Below are 22,382 nucleotides of genomic sequence, written 5' to 3' on the forward strand. Positions count from 1 at the left end.
AATTACCTCTTTAACCTCAGTTGGTGTAACTGGAGCTAACAAGAGTTAAGAATCCGATTGTGAAACAAATGGAGCGAGGAAGCTGAGGTCGAAAGTTCTTTGAGCACTAATATTTGATGTGAATCGATCTTGGAATGATTTGGTGAGTAAATTAGCAAGATCTTGTTGATAGTCGAGCCATTGTCCTAAATCATTTCTTAAACAGAAGATGGTGGAGTGGGTTCGAATCTTTTTTTCATTTTGTTATGGAAAAAATTGGAGTTGCGATCGTCTTGGGTGAGCCAAGTTTTGCGAGCGGTATTTCCCCATGCGTTTTGAGTGGAGAGAAGTAATTTTTCTCTAGATTATAAGTCTATTGATATGTTTAATCCATATTTCATCAAAAGGTTGATGTCATAATTTGTCTTGTAGTTCTTTTAGTTTACCGTCATTACATTGTAGTTTATTAGTTGTGTGTTTGCCCTTTGTTTTGGCCCAAAATTTTACAGCAGTCTTTATGCGAAATAGTTTTTGCTAAATGCGATATAAATGTGATCTTGTAATTTGAGTGTTCCAATTTTTCCTAACAATAGAGTGCGACTCCTTGTCCATGACCCAAAAGTTTTGAAATCGAAAGGGTGGTGCTTTGGTAAGAGGTGTTTGATTTGTTGAGAACAAAATGTGTTTGGTGTTGTCCTCGCTCGCATCCTCTTTCTTTATGTTCCTTTCTCATCAGAGTTCTTTATTTTGGGTTTTCCATCAGTTTAGTGTGTCTTTCAGGGAGGAAATACTTATATTTGAATTCTCAAACTCGGGTAGCCTCTCTCTAAAGCTTCCCTAAACACCACCATCAATAATCTCGTTGGTGAGGTAAGGTTAGGGTAAGGGATTCTTTTTCGGGTTAGGAAGTGCTAAATTCGTGTTTGCGGGGGCTGTTTTAGATAAGTGCATTTGACAACCTTTTACTGGAGCTAACCTAGTCGCTGCTGTCTTGCGGTTTCGTTAGTTACCCCAATCGTGATGATAAAGGTGAAGATTAAGTTAGGGTTTCTGTTTTGGTATTAGGTTTTGACGATCTACTTGAATTCCTCCTACTTGTTCCCTATTAGTTGTTTGTCTCATAATGTCTGCTGCTTGTTCTTACTGTTGGGTAATGTTGTTTTTGGCTTCTCTTTAGTGAGGTTGGATCAGGTTGTTTTGAGTGTTAGAGTGCGATTTATAAAGTTGTGTTTTGGTCCCAAGTGAGATAGTTTAGTTTGGATGCTTGTTGATGTTAAACAATTGGAGTTGTGGAATAGGAGCCTAAAGGCTCTGTTAATTGGTGTTGTCTCCTCCTTTAGTGGATGGAGTTCGAAGTTTGTAGGACAGGTGTTTATTAGTCAGGATGACCCTTTTTTCTTCATTAGAATTTTCGAAGGTCACATTCTAGGTTGCATGTCAAGAAAAAAAAAATAATGGGAGGGGGTGTAAGTATTCTTGGGTCAAGTTTGTGAGGTTGTGTCTGAGATTAACTTATGTTAATTCTCAATATCGATTAGCGATGTGATTCATCCCTTTCAAAACTTTTTATCTTTACGCTGCTTCTCATCTTCTGGGGGTTCATAGCATGCTTATCAAGTTACTTTTAGTGACTCTTGTTTTTTTTTTTTTTTGGCAGCAGTTTAGTGACTCTTGTTGCTTGCGAGCAATAATTCACAAGTATGTTATCTCTGACTCGAATCAATATTACCCTTCGATGTCTTTCCTTGTTCTTAAAGTTTCCCAGGTTTTCATATGCCCTTGGTGTTTATGATCCTAACTGGCGCTCACTCATCTTAAATGGAAGTAGTACTGATGGTTGTGGCAAGTGTGGATGCTGCAAACAGTTATCTCAACAACCAAAAGTCCAACTGAGAAGTGTAACTTTATCCATGTAATGTCTTGTAATTTATTTTTAATTTTGCTTCTAAGTGTTTTAAGAGGGACTAATGAACCAGGTAATGTGTAAACTCTCTTTTATTTATGCAATTAGTCGTTGTCAACAAAAAATATACTCCCCCTGTTCTAAAAGTGTTGCTACATTTTAACCGTTGGCACTTTTCACTTGGTAACTTTGACTGTCTTTTAGTTGATATACACAAGAAAAAACATAATCATGTTGGATCTTATTTGATTCTTTCCAATTTGTATTTTCCAAATATATAATTTTTATATTTTTTTCATATATGTAACTCAAGATATTGATGTTTGAAATTGCATCTTGTAAACTGTGAAAAAGCAAATACATTTTTGGGACGGAGGACTATTATGGAATGACAAAACAAAAAAGACTCTCAATAATGCAAAGGGCAAAAGTAGTCCTTTATGCACGTAAATATGCATGTAGACAAAAGATTCCCTCAATCTTATTGTTGAATTCACTAAATTTATGGCGTCGGAATTTCTCTTTCATGAGTCTTAACCTGCACAGCTTCATGAGCATTGCACATGTAATTTTAGCTAATCCATGCATAACAATCCAATCTGTATCATATTATTGTCGGTCCCATCACCATGTTAAGGTTTCAAATTTCCAACTCATTGACTAATTAATATGGGGTTTGCTCTTCAGATTTCAGACAATACTTACTAAGGTTCTTATTGAATTCGTTATAATGTATTGAAATTAGTATTTTGACCCAGATGATGATTCGGATCAATTACAATAAATAAATATGTTTTTATTGTTAAATTTTATAATTTATTTTGCCACTTTTCGTATTTTTTTTCCATTAAGAAATTGAAAAGTTTACGTCATGGAGTGATAAGTACAAAAATCTGAAAGGTTTAAGTTTGTAAATATCTTAAAAGAAATTGTGGTAAGAGAATATAACATCAATAATCTTTTGTTAGTTATGTAATAAGAGTGTTAGAGATGTATATATTTTTGTTTAAGTGTTTTAAGTCAAGTACATCTATTATAAGACTTTATTATATTTTATTTCAAACATTAGATAATAAAGTCATAATGTAATGATGGTTAAACTCTTACTTTTCGTTTCAAAGGTCACTTTTATGAGACCTTACACAGTTTTTTTTAGAAGTACACATGGACATAAAACATTTGCATTGGAAGTTTGAGAAGAGTACCACGTGATATATATACTCCTCTTTAGACACGACTTTTAATATGTTCGTATAGATTTATAAATTTCTCAACTTTTTAGTGGATGAAATATTAAAAAGAGGTCAAATATTATAGGTATAGATGTGTAAATGTGTTGATACTCTCGGTAAACAGTTTTGATTTGGTTAAATCTCGTTTCTTTCAAAGGATGATGAGCTAGATCATGTGGTAGAGCACTCCCTCTCTAATCTCTAAGGTCAGGGGTTCGATTCTTACCCTAGCATTATGTTGGGGTATTTCCTTAGCATGCTTTGCATGCATTACCAGCCAATGTGCTGGTAGTTCCTACAAGGCTGAAGGCTAGTAGCCTTGTCGGGGTTAGCCCTTGAACTGACTTAATTTTCCAATCAAAAAAAAAATCTCGTTTCTTTCCTGAACTGAGTTTAACAAAGTTTGAGGCTCGATTTACAAAACCTTACTACAAGAAATACTAGTTTATTTATGTTTACGAACTTAATTATTTTTTCATGAACCATGCTTTTCATTAAAAAGGCTTGTTTATTTACTTGCAAGTGCATGTGCCTAGTTAATATGTTTTTTTTTTTTAAGATAAGGAGAATCCTTTGGAAGGAGAAAAATTGGGGATCCTTTTTGCAAGGGGTGAGAATCGAACCCCTATCACAGGGGTGGAAGGAGGGTCTTACAACCACTATACCAACCTTGATTCTCGTCTAGTTAATATGATAGATTTATTAAAAAGCATAGAAGTATAAAAATATGCATGTATAAGACACTAGCAAAAAATATATTTCTACTATTAGCATAGAGTAATTTTTTTGCTGCATGAGAAAAAGTTAGGACACCTTTCTCACATAGGAGAATCCTAATTAATCAAGAAGAACAAATTTGTGTAATGAATGATCAGTTGTAACATCCACGTCAAGTGAGACAGTTACAACTATTTTGACCTATTTTTGACAGAAGACCCACTACTCGAAGTACATATTAGTGGTCTAGAATTTAAACAGACAAAACAGTTGTCAATGTCATTAATGAGGGCCTGATAGTTCACGGGAAAGCATAGTGTCCTCGTAAAACTCTTATAACCATTTGGTTATATCCCGTTCAATATATCGATTTTGAATGTGCTGATGAAAGAAAAATTGACACTAGGGGTCTCAACTTTTGCTTAACACTTTTAAAAGGTTGAACTATTGATTAACTTGTGAAGGTCCCTGCTTATGGGAGGCTTAACCTTTGATGGGCTTTGTGGGTTCCCTAACCTGTTACAACCGGTACGACCTCATGTGACCTCATTCAAGAGTCACATGAATTGAACTTTGACGTTTTTTCGTAAGATCTCAACTATATCCTTCTCTCATTAGATATGTTAGTTTAATTTCCCTTGCGATTTTCTCTTTTCCCCTTCTATCCTCCTTTGCGTATTTTCATTTGATTTTTAGACGGGAAAAATTCTAGTGCTCTGGATCTATCAATTCGAAAAGTGAAGTAATGATTCTCAACACAGTTCTCATAGATGGAATGAAGAATTAAGAATATCAAAGAATAGTGGAATTCTGACATTTGTATTGAGGTGACTCAAAAAGAACTCAACAACCAAAATTTCAAAAACCAAAAGTTATTAAGACCCAAAATTTTTCCTAACTAGTGTTGACCCACCAAAAATAACACAATTATAAACTAAGCAATCAATTTCTTGAAAAATTGAACTGCAAATTACCAACTAAGCAATCAAATTATTTTTAAACCACATGCTTCGGTTACGAGAGGTAAGGTTTGGCTAAAAAGATACGCTTGTGCGGATACAAGAAGGTCAATAAAATTGCAAATGGCCACACCAGTAGCGGCTAAGGAGCCAACAAGTGAACCATTGAATTAGTTTAAAAGCGTAAATGGCAACAATATAAATCTTAATGTTCATAGAGAATGGCTTAGATGGTTAAATTTTGGGCAACTAAACTTTTTTCACATCGGTTTATGATATGTTTGTAATTGTAACTTCCACTTGTGGAGCATCCACCAACCCCAACTTTTAGTTAATTAACTAAAAAAGGCCCTATTACTTATTAGAACTTGACTGTAAAACTTGTTTTTATGATGATTAGTATTTAGTAAACTAACTGTTTAAAAAAATTACAAAAATAATTCAAAATTAACTCCAAAATGTTACCTTTATCCCAAAAATTAACATTGATACTTTTTCAAACACTAATTTGAACATCAAAAACTACTTTTACAAGCTATTTCCAAATCTATTGCTCAACACCACCTTAAGATGCTAGAGCACATAGCCCAAGGCCTACCTTGTGAATAATCGGACACGCAATGAACTTCGAGTTCAGAATTCAGAGCAATAAGCCTCCAAGGAAGATGATAACAATATTACATACCACATAAATAACACTATATACTTCCTCTTCTATTTTAAATGAAACATTTGGTGGAATGACACTATTCATTGATCAATTTTAACTCCAATTTATCGTCATTATATAAAGAAAAATAGAGTCAAATACAATCTTGTTAGATTCGTCTCGATGCATACTATCAGATTACAACTTTTTATTTTTATTTTTTACGTGTACACAACTAAAGATATTAAGAATTAAAGAAGCTTGTCATGTTGCTTGAAAAAACAAACGTTTCATTTAAACAAAACGTATATATATATATATATATATATATATATATATATATAATAATATATATAATATTATATATATTATAATATATATATATATATATATATAAAATGCATCCTTATGTGAGAAATGAGAATATATTTTACGCGCTATAGTTCTAATGAACAAGTGATGTAACTTTAATGAAAAAGTGATGTAACTCCAAAAAAAATATTAGAAATGAAAAAATTGAGAAAAATAATTTTTTTTTTGCTCAAAGTTTTTTTCGGAGGGGGATAACTCTAAGGGGGCTCCCCCGAAGAACGAGACTTTCGCATGCCTGAACATATAATACAAATCATGTGGTTGAATTTTATTCTCATTTATCATGTAAGGAGGTATTCTCATGTGATCTTGCCTACGGGTGTTCATGGGTGGTTAACAGTCCCGAAATAACATTTCGGTTCGGTAATCGGAAGTTTTGGTTCGCGTTTTACAAATCGTAACCATTTAGACCGATCACCGCCTAAGCGGTTAACCTTTTTTCAGACGATTTTTCGGTTGACCACTAATCTTTATTTAAGCTATACTATTACGTTTTACTTCATGTACATATATATTTTCAATTTTTTGTGCATATATTTTAATATTATATATACTCTAAAATAAAATGTATTATAAAGTGGATAACAGTACAAATCCACTGAAAATTATAACTAACACTAAGGATCTGTTCTTTTCGGCATAAAACAACTGAACTAAGCTGAACTGAATTGAATTAAACTGAACTGAACTGAATTAAATTGAATGTAATAAATTTATAAATAGTATTTAAACAATAATAATATGAATATTAAATAATAATTATAATGATAAGTAATAATAATAAATAATAATAATAGTATTTTGGATATTTTTAAATGATAGTTATGAATAAATAATATTAATAATCATAAAATTAATAGTAATAATAATAATTAATGATAATAATGATAATTAATAATTATTATTTTAAATTATTTGTATTAATATATTAATACTTGATGATGATTATATTATAATAATTATATATAAGAAGTAAATTAATATTACTATTTTAATAATTAGATTTAATAATATAATAATATTTAGTAATAAGAATAATAATCGGGTCAACCGTGCAAAATTGCATCATAAACTGTTTTGACGCGATTTGATTTGTTTATGGGCCAAAAAACATGGATTTATTTGTACTTTTAATAATAATAATAATAATGTAGTAGTAGTAGTAGTAAAAATTTTCGATCTGAACTTAGCTGATGAACTTATCTAATCTGATTTAATCTGCTTTGATCTGATGTGATCTAAAATAAGTAAAAATTTTCGAAAGCTAGAGGAAATGTGTCTCACGTACATCAATTAGTAGGCATGAGAGGATTAATGTGGGATCCACAAAGACAAATGATTGATTTACCTATTCAAAGCAATTTACGCGCTCACATTTTATACCAAAAGTCATGTGTTCGATTCCTAATAGCTATACATTGTTAATATTTCAAAATGAAATCATAATAAGCATGTATACTAAGGGTCTGTTCTCCCCAGCTTATTTTCAGTTCAGTTCAGTTCTGAACTTCTGATCTGTTCTGATCATTTCAGTTCAATACTTTTACTCTCACATATCACAATTCAATTAGGTTCGATTCGATTCGATTCAACTGTTTTATGCCGAAGAGAACATGCCCTAAAAGCTTGAAAAGAGTACCACTCGACACATACAATATATAGTGCTATATAGCACCGTTCATTCGATAGAAAAACCTTTTAATATATTTGTATAGATTTACACTTCATAACTAACATCTATCAGAGAACGATTAAACCAACTACTACTTTTGCCAACAAATCTTCATAATACTAGTTAAAAAGTTACTCCATATACAGATATACTGCATTGCATTCCTATATAGAGTACGTACAACTTTTAGGTGATGCACTCCCAAACTCAAAAACCAATATGGTACACCGGTAACAAACATATTCACCACAAGACAGAGGTTGCTCCCACAAGACTCAACTTGCATAATAATGGGATCATAATCTACTTTTGGCGGGAACTGCATACAATGATTACTTACTGGCTACTGCAATATTGTTGGTCAATACTCCGCAGTCTAGAGTACTTGCACAATTGAGTTTCAGTCATAATCTTGAGAATTGAGATGCAACAAATTCTTTGAAAAGGCCAAATGAGACTATGAGAGAACTACGAAACAACTCCCACAAACAAAAGTTTCAGAGAGTCCACCCACCAGGCCACCACAACAGATATGATATGTCAAGGATAGGTGAAATTAAGGGCCCCTTGATTTTGTGGTGTGGAACTTTCTATTATTTTATCATCCAAGTCATGGGGGGTTGAACCATTTCTACTTTTAATGATGCAATGAGACAAACTACTACTGAGGCAGGTACAAGTTTAACCAATGTAAATTTCCCCACAATAATTTAGATATCTCACCCTTCATGTATAGTATAGTCCATTGATGCATTCCACAAGTTACTCGTATGATTTCAGTGTAATTATGAGGATAACGTGACATCTGAACTACTCCTTCAGTTACAAAATTAAGTTTACAAAAGAAAATGACACAACCAAAGTAGTACTTGGAATATTTGGTGGTCATAATAATGATAATCCATTTTAGTGTTCCTTTTGGAAAAGAAAAAGAATATTTTTGTGTTAGTTTGTGAGAGAATTCCTATGTCAATAATTACATATCTGTGGTATGATTCCAGAAGTCCCAAGTTTGATTCCTACCAACTGCGACCTTGGGGACGGTGATTTTCCTAAGGTATATACTTCCTCCATTATGAAATAAATGAAACGCTTCTCTCTTTTATATGAGAGCTTTTTGAGAGACGCGTTTCACTAATTTTAGTACGGAGGCAGTATGTATATTTGAGATCACTGAGCCTGATCCCGAAATCATAATAATAACACGACAGGAAGAAAACGAGAAACATATGGTAATATAAGACCAAATCCAAGCTAAACTGAAGGAGATATTGGAAAAGATGAACCCTTATCAGCTCTGGTAAAATATACAATTTGTACAATGTATTGTCAAAGAGTTCTCAAAACAATAAATAAGCCTCAAAATACAGTCAGTTTCCTTAGCACAGGGAGCCCTGATGGATCAAAATCTCAAGAAAGGCAAATGCAAATCATTGTCGAGGGCAGTACCTTGGATGGAGATCACTAAGTGTTTCTGTAAAGTCAATAGGACTAGCATTGCTAAGAAATACTTCATCCCATGTCCTGCAGAGCTCTGTAGAAGGTACCAGAGTCAAAATAACATACGTGGAGAATCAGAAAAAAAAAAAGATAAAGGTTTTCAGTAGGAAAGAGCTTCACTATACTAGGAAATAGCAACTTCGTAACTTGTATGGCTAATCAGAAGAGTATTTGTTAATAAAGTTTAAAAAGGGGGGTTGTACGAGAATACTTGAGGTAAAATTTACAAATAAATGACTGCATATGCAACTTGTAAAGGAGCCTCATGCCATTGTCCAGCTCCATTCCCAAATATGTGATCTACTTCATATTATCCATTACGACTCAGAACCAGCGGCACCTTTAAATTGGTAATAAATGGTCATAGAAATGTGTGAAGAAAAAGAGATCTAGGGTGGACATGTGTTATATTGGACATTGGCAGTTCGGCACGTTAGTGACGCGACATTCCTCACATAATTACATATAAGTTCATTATCATAGCCGCCTTTTCTACTGTCCAACAGACAAGGTGTAAGTGGTTTAGATTTACAAATAGAGAGTTACGATCCCAAGTTATGGACTTACGGTTTCTTCATGGATAATACAAAACTTTCCTATTGATTCTCTGACTCTACTAATTTTTATTTAAGCCATTGGTGCTTCATCCCCTCTAACATCCCTCTTATATCCCCTCTTAATTCTGACCCCCTTTACTTCCTGTTTCCCTTTAATCTCTTCTACTATCTGCTTCCTTCCCTACCAAGATAAAATCAAACAGTTAGACAGTTGTGACCAGCTGTTCACTACCTATATGTATAATTGTCCAAGTAACCAGTCTGCTAAATTTCTTTTGGATGTCATAGATGACTTCTTTACTAACTGCCTTTTTCTGATGACATAAACATAATTAGTTCATAACCTTTAGCAACTTCTTGAGCAGCCCATAAAGACATCCTGAGCTCTAAATTATGGACACTTAGAGCAGACCTCATCCAGGGCAAGAGTATATTCCTCAACATTGGTTACATCAAATGGCAGGAAACAAAGACATTCAAAAGCATGTTCCGAGTATTTATAGGAGATACACATCACACATCCTATAACAATCTCGATATTTTTCTTCAGAGCATATAGCATGTAATTGTGTAAGGTGTTTTATCATGTACTAAAATTAGACAGTCAAATATTCTGCATAACTATGAAAATGCAAGTTGCAAGCAAGATTATCATCTTATGTATCTCGGAGCACGAAATCCTAATATTTAACTTGTGAAACATATAACTAGCTCTCCCAAATCAGATAGTACACGTACCAGCCTTGTCTGCTGGCGGAAGGCACATGATGACCATATCAAATCTTGGGATCTTGGTCAAATTTTCCAGATAATCGACAGCAAGTTTGGTATCCTCACTACCACAAAGATATAGCAAAAAGATATGGCCCAATTAGATATCATATCATGGCACCTGATAAACGGAAAATTAACACAACAGAGTATAATACCTCGACTTACATAAGAAAGATTGCAATACACTTGATAATATCAATGAGTAAGGGAGCAGTCAAAGCATTTTTAAATATCTGCGGCAGTGTAACTGGTGGAGTGACCTACATGTACAAAAAGCATGAGCAGAATTTAACATCATCAGCAAAAACACAAAGGAACAAGAGATCACAAAATTAAAAGTTCTGCTCGGGTTATATAGTTCATCTACTCATCCATGCACAAACTTGGAACCATCTCTGGCAATACAATTCAAGTGTTGTCTCAAAAGATACATATCTAACGCCATAAAGCAATATTCTGCAATACTACCTTCAATAGATGAGCTTGTAGAGAGCGATCGCCACCAAACCCTCTCCAAGTCACCTCAAATTGATAAGCTGAATTCGGGGTACAGATATTTTTAGCAGCTTCTTCCCTGGCTCGGGAAGCAGCCCTAGAAGCAAGCTCTTGTACTGATGTCGCCAGCTCCTTTTCCCCACTTTTATTATTCTTCTGTGCAAATGACAACAAATATAGAGTTGCTTATAAAACGATATGTCAACCAAAAGTTAGAAGTTGTAGAGTGTAGAGATTACTCCACGTAAAAAAATAACTCAGTGACATGATCTTAACAGTTAGAACACAAGGATGATTTCAGCCTATTAAAATGTGAATGGCAAGGCTGTATCAGCTTCATGAAGGAACTTACCAAAAGAGAACTGCCTTGCGCAACATCTTTCACGCCATTTACTTTTTTTTGGTTTCTATCTTCAGCTGTATTGCTGTTTATTGCCATCTCCCCGGGATAAGAAGATCTGTTCACAGATAACTGTAGATTACCCCACAAAATTAGCATTCAGGGATCAGAAAATTATATGCATGAAAGAAAAGCATTTGGAGAAACTATTCTCATCCTCTATTTTTAATGCTGTAAAAACTATATGGAACATGAGCTGCATAATTAACTCAGTTATACAAGCATAGACAGTTCAAACAGAGCCAAAATGATTCCAACTTTTAGTGCTCAGACATTTTATACCTGTATTTTATCTGGAAGAACATCCACTCCGGCTTTCTTACTCCTTTCAGGAAAAGAGAAAGCACGGTTATCATGTCCATTGGCATCCACCTTGTTCTCAACTTCTCTAACACTAGGTGCTGCTCTTGTAGCTGCTCCAGCTGCTTTTGCAAGAATTGCCTACAAATATGTCTCAATGCTTTAAATTTATTGTTAAAATGAAGAATTTACACAATATTTCAAAGTAGGTACGACAATAACACAGATATGAGCTTCTAGGCCCAAGTGAAGCCACCATTTTAAACCACATCCTAGCAAGTAGCAACTATGTTCAATATGTGGGAAAATGACTAACTTCAACCTATGTAGCATGAGTACTTCTCCTAGGTCACGTACTCGTACTCGTACCCACACCCATACCCGATACGTATCCTGTACGGGTACGTGTACCCTTTCCTAAAATTTCAAAATCTTGCCGTTTTCTGTCCTCGTACCCGAATCCACAACCGTACCCATATCCATCTATGTGCAACCTAGACTTCAATAACTTACACACGAATTGTCTTTTTTACCCTTTAAAGGGGACGTAAACACGATATTATTAAAGTCTAATATGTGCGTATTTATATTATATATGTCTGTAATTGCCGGTTCACTCCACAGTGAGGATAAAGGAGTGACATCTTATCTTGCATAAAGATAAACTTCGCTTATGCAGTCCAACATACATTACACTACTCTGGAAATAAAATTTATGGTGTCCAAGCCATTATAAATTACTAAGCGGAAAGTGCTCTTCAGCACAATTTGGTCAAAAGGGTTGATTTCAACAACCATTCTTCCAGGATCACAGTTTGCCACACTCATCCTTCCACTTAAGGGTTCACCCAGCCTACGGCATAGGACTTCCAATTCAGATATGTGGCTACCAAAATTTAATGATGCCACTTACCCACTTAATCTCAATTCAAGAACTGCATAGAGAAGAAAGTTTAAAACGAATAGAATCACTAAATAGTTCCTTCAGGAATGATAAAAGACAAAAGTATCTCAAGTTCTAAAAAAAAATTACCTTTTCAAGCAAGGACTTCACTTCAGTGCGTTGTTTCTTGAGTTCTTCTGTTTGCGGCTCTAACCGCAATGCAAACTCAACATCTGCAAGCACTTTTAATAGTAAAACAGCCACAACAACTTGTACTTAAAATAATTGCACACTCTACGTCAACGTGACATACCCTCTAAGGCGTCTCTGAGTTTCCTGAGTTCTTTTCTGGCCGTAGCTCGGCGTGAATATGCTTTTATGTAGCGGTCATCTAAATTAAGGGCCTCCGTGCAGTCATTCTCAGCCTCTTGAAATCTGAGGAATCAAGAGCCAAGTTTACCAGCTCTCAGTACTAACATGTTGTGGAAGTTCATAAAAATCTTAAAGGTGCAATGCAAAATATTCCAAGTTGCTATGGCTATCAAAAAGACTAAAAAAGAAATTAATAATTGTAACTACAACTAACCTTCTTTTTTTCAGATAAGCCATTGCCCTATTTGCATAAGCCACAGCTGTAGGCGACAAAGCGATGCTTCTGGAGTAGCAGTCTATAGCTTCATTGAACTTCTTCTGCTTAAAATATTCATTACCCTGCCAAGGTGCATACAATGCTCCTTAAACCCAGTCAATAACCGAGGGCCACATGAGGGATTGGCAAAACAACGAAACAGACAAAAACTAAAGGGTGGGGGAGCTTAGTGGAATATGTTCTACCAGATCTTTCTCCGAGGCAGCATCCACAGTATTCTCATCAGCAATTAAACTACTCGACATGTGACTCAACCGATCGTAGTTCATAGGAGGCCGATGCTGGCTTGTACTATTGCTTAAAGAAGTAGCTGTATTTTTAACAACAGGTTGCTTGTCCTCACTGACCACTTCAACCTTCTGAAGAATTGATATATGAAAGCCACCATTGGAGCAAGTTAGTATTCCATTTCCATCATACCACACCACACCAGATTGAGTTTAAACAAGCACGCATAATTCTGGATCAAGTATACAGCAAGAAAACAGTACAACACAAGGCAAATCACGCCCTTAATAATATCATCCACCCCCCCCCCTCCTAAAAAAACGCCAAAAAGAATACCGGTCACTAACAGACAGCACGTTTGTAAAATAAAGACCACCACCCTAACACAGCTACATCAGGTAAAGCAATAACCACAACAGGAACAACACCGAAATGCCTCTAAGCTTGCACCCTGTGCGGAATAGAAGAGCCCAATGTAGACAATAGTACAACCTTACCTTCATGATACCAAAGATAATGTATCCAAATGACATCAAGTCGTATTACGACACACAATAGCTAATTAGTTATTTTGCCAACGTGCTGCTTCATAATCAATTTAAAAGCGCACACATTATACTAATTCATGTTTATCTTTGTCTATCATCAAAGCCAAAGCAACAACTCATACAAGAAAAGCAGATTGGCAAGCTTAAGCATCGCAAGCCCTAGGTTAACATCCCCCCCCCCCAAATAAAGAGAGAAAAGCCAACCCAACCCACTGCAAAGCTGTTATTTTTTCTACATCCCCTTCTAAGGCCTTTCTTTTGACCTCAAAAAACCAAGTTCGAGAAGAAAAAGTTTTGGTAAGTTCAAATAAGTTGAGTTCGGATACAAGTTCATTCCACAACTTTAATACACTAATACATGTTAATAAGTTCAAATAATTGAATTTCAGATCAAAACAGCAAAACCTAAAATCATGTTGTTTCAATCTTAAATAAATGAAGTTCAGATAAATTCTAAACAATAATGACAACGACGTGTTAGCATTTGAAAATTTTGCACAATACAAACTCATATAAGTACAATTGTAGATATAAAGAAGAACATCACTCATCAATTTTCTTTCCTTCATAATACAGTAAAAAAAAACCAGCCATAAAGATGAAAAATTTACCGATTTACTCTTGTGAGAATCCTGGTTTTTCAACTTCTTATCCTTGTCTGTGATAGAATGTTCCCAGTCTTGCAAGTCGTTCAAAAAACCTTCGAAATTCTAAGGTTAAACAGAACATTCATCATCATAAACTATCCCTCAAAGACTACTTCAAAAAAAAAAAAAAAAAGGAATGCTTTTTTCTACTAATTTATATATATATTGCTTCGATATTGTGAATTTGCGGCAAAAAAAAACATCGGAGTAAAAGAGATTACTTTATAAAAATTTAACTAATCTGAAATTATCATAAATTTGCATGCAACTGAATTCAAAAAAGAAACAATGATTTTGACAGAATCAACAGATAGTAATTTGGTTTAAAAAAGAAGTGAAAGTGGTAGTAAGGTTACCAGAGATTGGTTAGACATTGGAAGTCATACGAGGAAGATGGAAGATGTTTGTGCAGTCCAAAGTCACTACTTCAGCTTTCGATGGTTCTCGAATGCTATAGAGGAAGAGGGAAATTATGCAGGCAGAGAGAGAAGAGTTAATACGTCGTCGTGGGGGGTTTTGGAACTGCTGGAACTGTCTCTCTCTTTTCAATCTTGTGGGGTACCCAATACCTCAGATCAGATCAGATCATTATTATTATTATTGTTGTTGTTGTAGTTATTAATTATTAATATTGGTAATTATTATCTATCTCATTGTTATCATTATAAATGTCATTGTTATCATTATTTTAAGGGTATATTCTCTTCGGCATAAAACAGCTGAACTGAACTGAACTAAACTTATTGGAGCTGAACTGAACTGAACTTATCAGAGATGAACTGAACTGAACTGAACTGAATTGAATTGAAATAAACTGAATGTAATAAATATATAAATAATATTTTAAAAAAGAATAATATGAATATTAAATAATAATTATAGAGATAAGTAATAATAATGAATAATAATAATAATAATAGTATTTTGGATATTTTTAAATGATAGTTATAAATATATAATATTAATAATCATAAATTAATAATAATAATAATAATTAATGATAATAATGATAATTAATAATAATTATTTTATATTATTTGTATAAATATATTAATACTTGATGATGATATATAATAACAATAATATCTAAGAAGTAAATTAATATTACTATTTTAATAATTAGATTTAGGGCCTGTTCTCCCCAGCTTATTTTCAGTTCAGTTCAGTTCAGTTCAGCTCTAATAAGTTCAGTTCAGTTCAGTTCAGCTCCAATAAGGCTCCGTTTGGTAGGGCGTAAAACGTTTTCCCGGAAAACAGTTTTCCTCTATTTTCAGTTTTACATTGTTTGGTTGGCAAAAGAGTGTAAAACCATTTTCCTTTGGGGTAAAATTACTCTTCCAATGATGGAAAACTATTTTCCTTTCAAAATGAAGGGAAAACTATTTTCCTTATCTCTCTTGTACACTCCTCTCACTACCTCTTTACTTTCCCTTTCATTTTCCTTTCATTTCATCATTTTTCTTACATCGAACCAAACAACGGAAAACTAATTTTGGAATTGTATTTTCCATTGTAAATTATTTTCCATGAAAATCATTTTACACTGAAAATATTTTACGCCCTACCAAACGGAGCCTAAGTTCAGTTCAGTTCAGTTCAGCATCAATAAGTTCAGATCAGTTCAGTTCAGTTCAGTTCAGTTCAGCTCTATTCTTTTATAACCATTTTGTTATTATTATTATTATTATGTTGGTATAATTTATTTTACTAATTACTATTATTATTATTATTTAAATATATATCATTACTATTAAGTATTATTATTATTATATGTTTCTATATTTTTTTTATTGTAGCTTTACTAATTATTATTACTATATTATTAGGAGGAACATGGTTTAGGTCAAAGCACAAATAAACCCACTTTTTTTAGCCCATAAACCAATCAAATCGCGTCAAGACGGTTTATTGTATAATTTTCGCGGTCCAACCCAATCATTATTTTTATTACTAAATATTTTTAAGTTATTAAATATAATTATAAATAGTTATTAATTTACTTCTTAGATATTATTGTTATTATATATCATCGTCAAGTATTAATATATTAATACAAATAATATAAATAATTATTATTAATCATCATTACTATCTTATTATATTATTATTAATTTATGATATATATATTATTATTATGATTATTAATATTATTTATTTATAACTATCATTTAAAAATATTCAAAATATTACTATTATTATTCATTATTATTACTTATCATTATAATTATCATTTAATATTCATATTATTATTGTTTAAAATATTATTTATATATTTATTACATTCAATTTATTTCAATGTAATATAATTCAATTCAATTCAATTCAGTTCGTCAGTTCAGTTCAGTTCAGTTCAGTTCAGTTCAGTTCAGCTCTGATAAGTTCAGTTCAATTCAGCTCCGATAAGTTCAGTTCAGTTCAGCTTTGATAAGTTCAGTTCAGTTCAGCTGTTTTATGCCGAGAGAACAGCCCATTTAAATATATAATAAAAAAAAAATGATTGACCGCAAAAATTACATCATAAACCGTCTTGACGCGATTTGATTGGTTTATGGGCTAAAAAAAGTGGGTTTATTTGTGCTTTGACCTAAATCATGTTCCTCCTAATAATAATAGTAATAATAATGAGTAAAGTATAATAACAAAATAATATATAGAACAACATAATAATAATAATAATAATAATAATAATAATAATAATAATAATAATAATAATAATAATAATAATACTCCCTCCGTCCCAGAATACTCTTGACACTTATCAGGACACGTAGTTTTAGATGATAAGTTGTTGTTTGGTTATCAATTGTTATTTTATTGAAAAAGTAGATGTGATGGGTATTAGTAGGTAGTAAAAGTAGTATTATTTTATTTGGTGGAGAGAGTGTGTGGGCCAATGGTTAGAGTTGGTAGGTAATATGAGTGGTATTATTTTATTTGGAGGAGAGAGGTGTGGGCCAATGGTTAAAAAGTAGAAAGATTAAAATAATAGTGGGTCATATCCAAAAATAGAAGTGTAAAGAGTATTCTGGGACAGATGAAAAAGGAAAGTGTAAAGAGTATTCTGGGACGGAGGGAGTACTTAGGGCCTGTTCTCTTCGGCATAAAACAGCTGAACTGAACTGAACTGAACTGAACTTATCAAAGCTGAACTGAACTGAACTGAACTTATCGGAGCTGAACTGAACTGAACTGAACTTATCAGAGCTGAACTGAACTGAACTGAACTGAACTGAACTGAACTGAACTGAATTGAATTGAATTAAATTGAATTGAATTATATTACATTGAAATAAATTGAATGTAATAAATATATAAATAATATTTTAAACAATAATAATATGAATATTAAATAATAATTATAATGATAAGTAATAATAATGAATAATAATAATAGTAGTATTTTGAATATCTTTAAATGATAGTTATAAATAAATAATATTAATAATCATAAATTAATAATAATAATAATTAATGATAGTAATGATAATTAATAATAATTATTTTATATTATTTGTATTAATATATTAATACTTGACGATGATATATAATAACAATAATATCTAAGAAGTAAATTAATATTACTATTTTAATAATTAGATTTAATAATTTAAAAATATTTAGTAATAAAAATAATGATTGGGTTGGACCGCGAAAATTACATCATAAACCGTCTTGACGCGATTTGATTGGTTTATGGGCTAAAAAAAGTGGGTTTATTTGTGCTTTGACCTAAACCATGTTCCTCCTAATAATAATTAGTAAAGCTATAATAAAAAAAATATATAGAAACAACAACAACAACAATAATAATAATAATAATAATAATAATAATACTTAATAGTAATGATATATATTTAAATAATAATAATGATAATAATAATAGTAATTAGTAAAATAAATTATACCAACATAATAATAATAATATTTAACAAAATGGTTATAAAAGAATAGACTGAACTGAACTGAACTGAACTGAACTGATCTGACTGAACTGAACTGAACTATGAGCTGACTAACTGAACTGAACTGAACTTATTGGAGCTGAACTGAACTGAACTGAACTTATTGGAGCTGAACTGAACTGAACTGAACTTATTAGAGCTGAACTGAACTGAACTGAACTGAACTGAACTGAAAATAAGCTGGGGAGAACAGGCCCTTAATAGTAATGATATATATTTAAATAATAATAGCAATAATCATAATAATAATAATAATAATAATAATAATAATAATAAGAGTAATTAGTAAAATAAACTATGCCAACATAATAATAATATTTAACAAAATAATTATAAAAGAATGGAGCTGAACTGAACTGAACTGATCTGAACTGAACTTATTGGAGCTGAACTGAAAATAAGCAGGGGAGAACAGACCCTAAGTTATTTTGTTGTTATTAAATAATAGGAAATTAAAAGCCACGTGTTAAGAACATAAGATTGGCGAAAATAAGAAATATATATAATATGATAGCTCAAATTCATGACAACGAAACTACTAAGTTCGGATTACATTTTCGAAATAAGCTAAGCGCAAGATACAAATCATAAATTTAGATCCGGTATATCTCTTCCTACTGAATTCCAAATCTCTCTAGCTACTTCCTCCGTTTCTTTTTACTAGCTACACTTTCTATTATGAGAAGTTTCACATTACTTGCTACACTTCTTTTTTGGGCAATAAACTCTCTTTATCTCTCTCCTCCCACATGGGTCCCTTTCCTTTTTATTCTCTACCTCTCTCTTCTCCAAAAATTGCCTAGGAATCCGTGAAATAAGAAGTGTAGCGAGTAAAAATAAACGGAAGAAGTATTTGAAGTTGCACGCTATCCATTTCTTTCTTACGTAAGTCATAATTGTTTGTATATCTTATTTTATTTTATTTTATATGGAAAAAAAAGAGTTGACTCTTCCGACTTCTCAAGTGTGAAATATTTTTTAAAAGGGAAAGTGTGAAACATTTTATAAATGCTCTTATAAATTAACGACTTGGGTTCTATATTTATTTTTAGTAATTATCATTCTTATGATTATAATTATTGTTGTTGTTAATATAATAATGATAATAATAATTATTATTATTAATAAAAGTTGTGTAAAAGTTGTGATAGAAATAAAATGATAATAATAGTAATACTATAAATAAGATCTTATAATGTATTGCATAATATATAATGAATTATAAAGTCTTAATATAATAGTAATAATATATTTTATAAAAGATAAGATCTTGCAGATCAGATTAGATAAGTTCATATCAGAAAATTTCAGGTGAACTAAACATAGCCTTAGTCGCTTGTTTACACCAAAAAAAAAAATTTATGGATTGGCCATTCGGCCTAACCTAACATTGCCCATTTTATATTCATTCTATACCTTTTTTTTTCAATTTCGGGAGGGGGAGTTATGATTTTCCCTTATTAATTTACTAAGATGCCATTAGTAAATCAACTACAACTAGAAAAAGGGAAAAATCAAAGTCAAATTAAATATAGCATAAAAAAATTAACTTAAATATTGAGGAGAATAAATTTATAATTGAGCCACCAAAACAAGAAACATTGACTATAAAATTTAGTATATGTTGAGATAAGTAAAAGGGAATATTACACCAATCAAATATCTTACCTATAAATTCACGGACACAATCAAGCTAAGCATTACATCAAAACAAAAAAAAAAAAGTTCAATCTTTAACAAAGTGAAATGATTTATTTAACACAAAAGAATATGGGGGTGTTTGGTAAATGGCTTTTTGCTTGGCTTTTGGCTTTTAGCTTTTTAGTTTGGTCAAATAGCCAAAAATCATGTTTGTTTTGTGGCTTTTTTGTTGGCTTTTAAGCCAAAAGCTACTCCAAGTAGCTTTTCTTCCTTGGCTGTTGGCTTTTTAATAATAAAATTACAAATATACCCTTATGGCATAAGTTGGATGAAAAAAAATTAATGCCCACAATTGTCATTTTATAGTGTAACAGCCAACAGCCAAAGACAATTTTACCAAACATATTTATAAAATCAAAATAGTCAAACAACCAACATAAACTGCCAATACAAACAGTCAGTCAAACCAGCCACATAAAACAGCCAACAGCCAACAGTCAACCGCCAATTACCAAACAAAGCCATTGTGAAACTGTGAAGAAATTTGATTGAAATTATTTCTTCTTTCTTTCGGAAAATTAAAATACACGCACTTTAACTGCCTTCTTCCTCGCGTATCTTTCTCCAATTGCCTCTTGCCACGGAGGGTTTAGCTGGTACACGTCGGCGCTAATCTTTTTAGTGCTTCTCTATACGACTCGTAGGGGTGTGCAGTTTTAGACCGGACCAGAATTTGGACCGGATCAGGTTTGCTTCGGTTTTAGGTCCAAACTCAGAATTTTCTTTTTAAGAAAAAAATTAGGTTTGAATGTTAAAAAAAAAGTTTATAATTTAGAAAAGTTAGAAAGTTAAAACTTTATCTTTATTGTCTTTTAAATTATTGCTTTTTGTATTATTAGTTTTTAATCTATTGAATTTATTAAAATGTTTAAACCTTAGAAAAAAAGATTTTTTTGAATAAAAAAAATACAAATTTCAGCTCAAGTGGTCAATTTCGATCCAAAAAGGTCGGATTCCGATCCACCGGTTTGATCTGGTTCGATTTTGGACCGGTGCATTCCCTTACCTACGAGTTAGTCTTGCATGGATGTGGTAACAACTTATTTACTATAATGACCATTTCTGCATTTAGTAATCTTTTAAAATATTAAGTTACACTATATAGTTACTATTACCACAATAATCGTGTTTTCTCACATTATTTTATCATAGTGAAATTTTCACTTTGTGACATAGTAACCTTTTTTTCACATAGTAAACTTAACAATCAAAATCTACTCATCTTTTATATCTATATTTTATATAGTGACCCTTTTTCATAAATCACGTGAATTAGCATTAAGTCCACACTAATTTAGTGTGGATCAAGTCCATATAAGTTTTTTATGCCTCTACAACCCTACTTTTTATTTTTCATTGTGTTCGGATGAAAGGCGTAACTGAAAAGTAATAGAGAAAAACTGAAGAATGGGTTAAAATATTAAAAAGTGGAACCGTGACATGAATGAAAAGAGAGCACTGTAGTTGAGATATGTTACCAACAATAGAAAAGAAAACAATATGTAGATTAAGAAAAAACAGACAAAAAAAAAAGTTGTGTAGATTCAAACGGAACGGAGGGAATATAATTTAGTACTTCAACATAATTGATATTTAAAAAAACAAATAACTCTTTGTTGATGTTTTTTCTTCAACTATATTGATTTGTTAGGCAGTAGGCACTTATTGCATTCTCACTTTAATATATATATATATATATATATATATATATATATAATATATAATATATATATATAATATATATATATATATATATATATATATAATTCAATCCAAGACGAACAAATGTCATATTGTAACATATACTCTCCTCTCCTCCAAACAATCCAATGAGACATTATACAATAAAAATGTGTGTTTCAAGAATCGAATTTGTGACCTATTATTTGATATGCTAATGTACTAACCAACTACGTTACAATGCTCACGTTAGTCTTTGTAGGGAGAAAAATCATTTAAAGACATACTAGCTCGGTTCTTTTTCTATTACAACAATAGATTTTTCACGCTTGCCAATGCACAACTTTAACTATTAATATCTTTAATTACTTATTAGAATATATGCAAATTAGATATTTTGAAAGTATAAATTGAGACGAATCTAACAAGATACCACATGACTATATTTTTTCTTATGTAAAAATCAAAAGAGATAGTGAAAGAGTGGTGAGTAATTCGGGTGTATGACCCAGGACAAAAACTAGTTATATATTAAAATAAATTTTTTATCATATAAAATATCTTTGAACCAATTT

General features: G+C 31.9%; 1 protein-coding gene across 5 annotated transcripts; it reads right to left on the bottom strand.

The window, feature by feature from the left end:
• Positions 1-8,738: 8,738 nt before the first annotated feature.
• On the bottom strand, positions 8,739-14,983 carry LOC104890758 (uncharacterized). Of its 5 annotated transcripts, none has more exons than XM_010676345.4 (12): positions 14,821-14,983; positions 14,429-14,527; positions 13,227-13,400; positions 12,979-13,103; positions 12,706-12,827; positions 12,543-12,625; positions 11,492-11,650; positions 11,162-11,281; positions 10,783-10,962; positions 10,480-10,574; positions 10,279-10,376; positions 8,739-9,017 (listed from the first exon to the last, which is right to left on the bottom strand). In XM_010676345.4, exons 1-12 carry the CDS (start codon positions 14,836-14,838, stop codon positions 8,914-8,916), a joined length of 1,377 nt encoding a protein of 458 aa, XP_010674647.2. In that variant the 5' UTR covers positions 14,839-14,983; the 3' UTR covers positions 8,739-8,913. The 5 variants fall into 5 exon arrangements, with proteins under 5 accessions (XP_010674647.2, XP_010674646.2, XP_048497748.1 ...); XM_010676344.3 differs by having other exon boundaries at positions 10,783-10,965; positions 14,821-14,982; XM_048641791.2 differs by having other exon boundaries at positions 10,783-10,965; positions 14,429-14,517; positions 14,821-14,977.
• Positions 14,984-22,382: the final 7,399 nt, after the last annotated feature.

Source organism: Beta vulgaris, chromosome 4 (genome assembly GCF_026745355.1).
Source record: "Beta vulgaris subsp. vulgaris cultivar EL10 chromosome 4, EL10.2, whole genome shotgun sequence".
Taxonomy (NCBI): Eukaryota; Viridiplantae; Streptophyta; class Magnoliopsida; order Caryophyllales; family Amaranthaceae; genus Beta; species Beta vulgaris.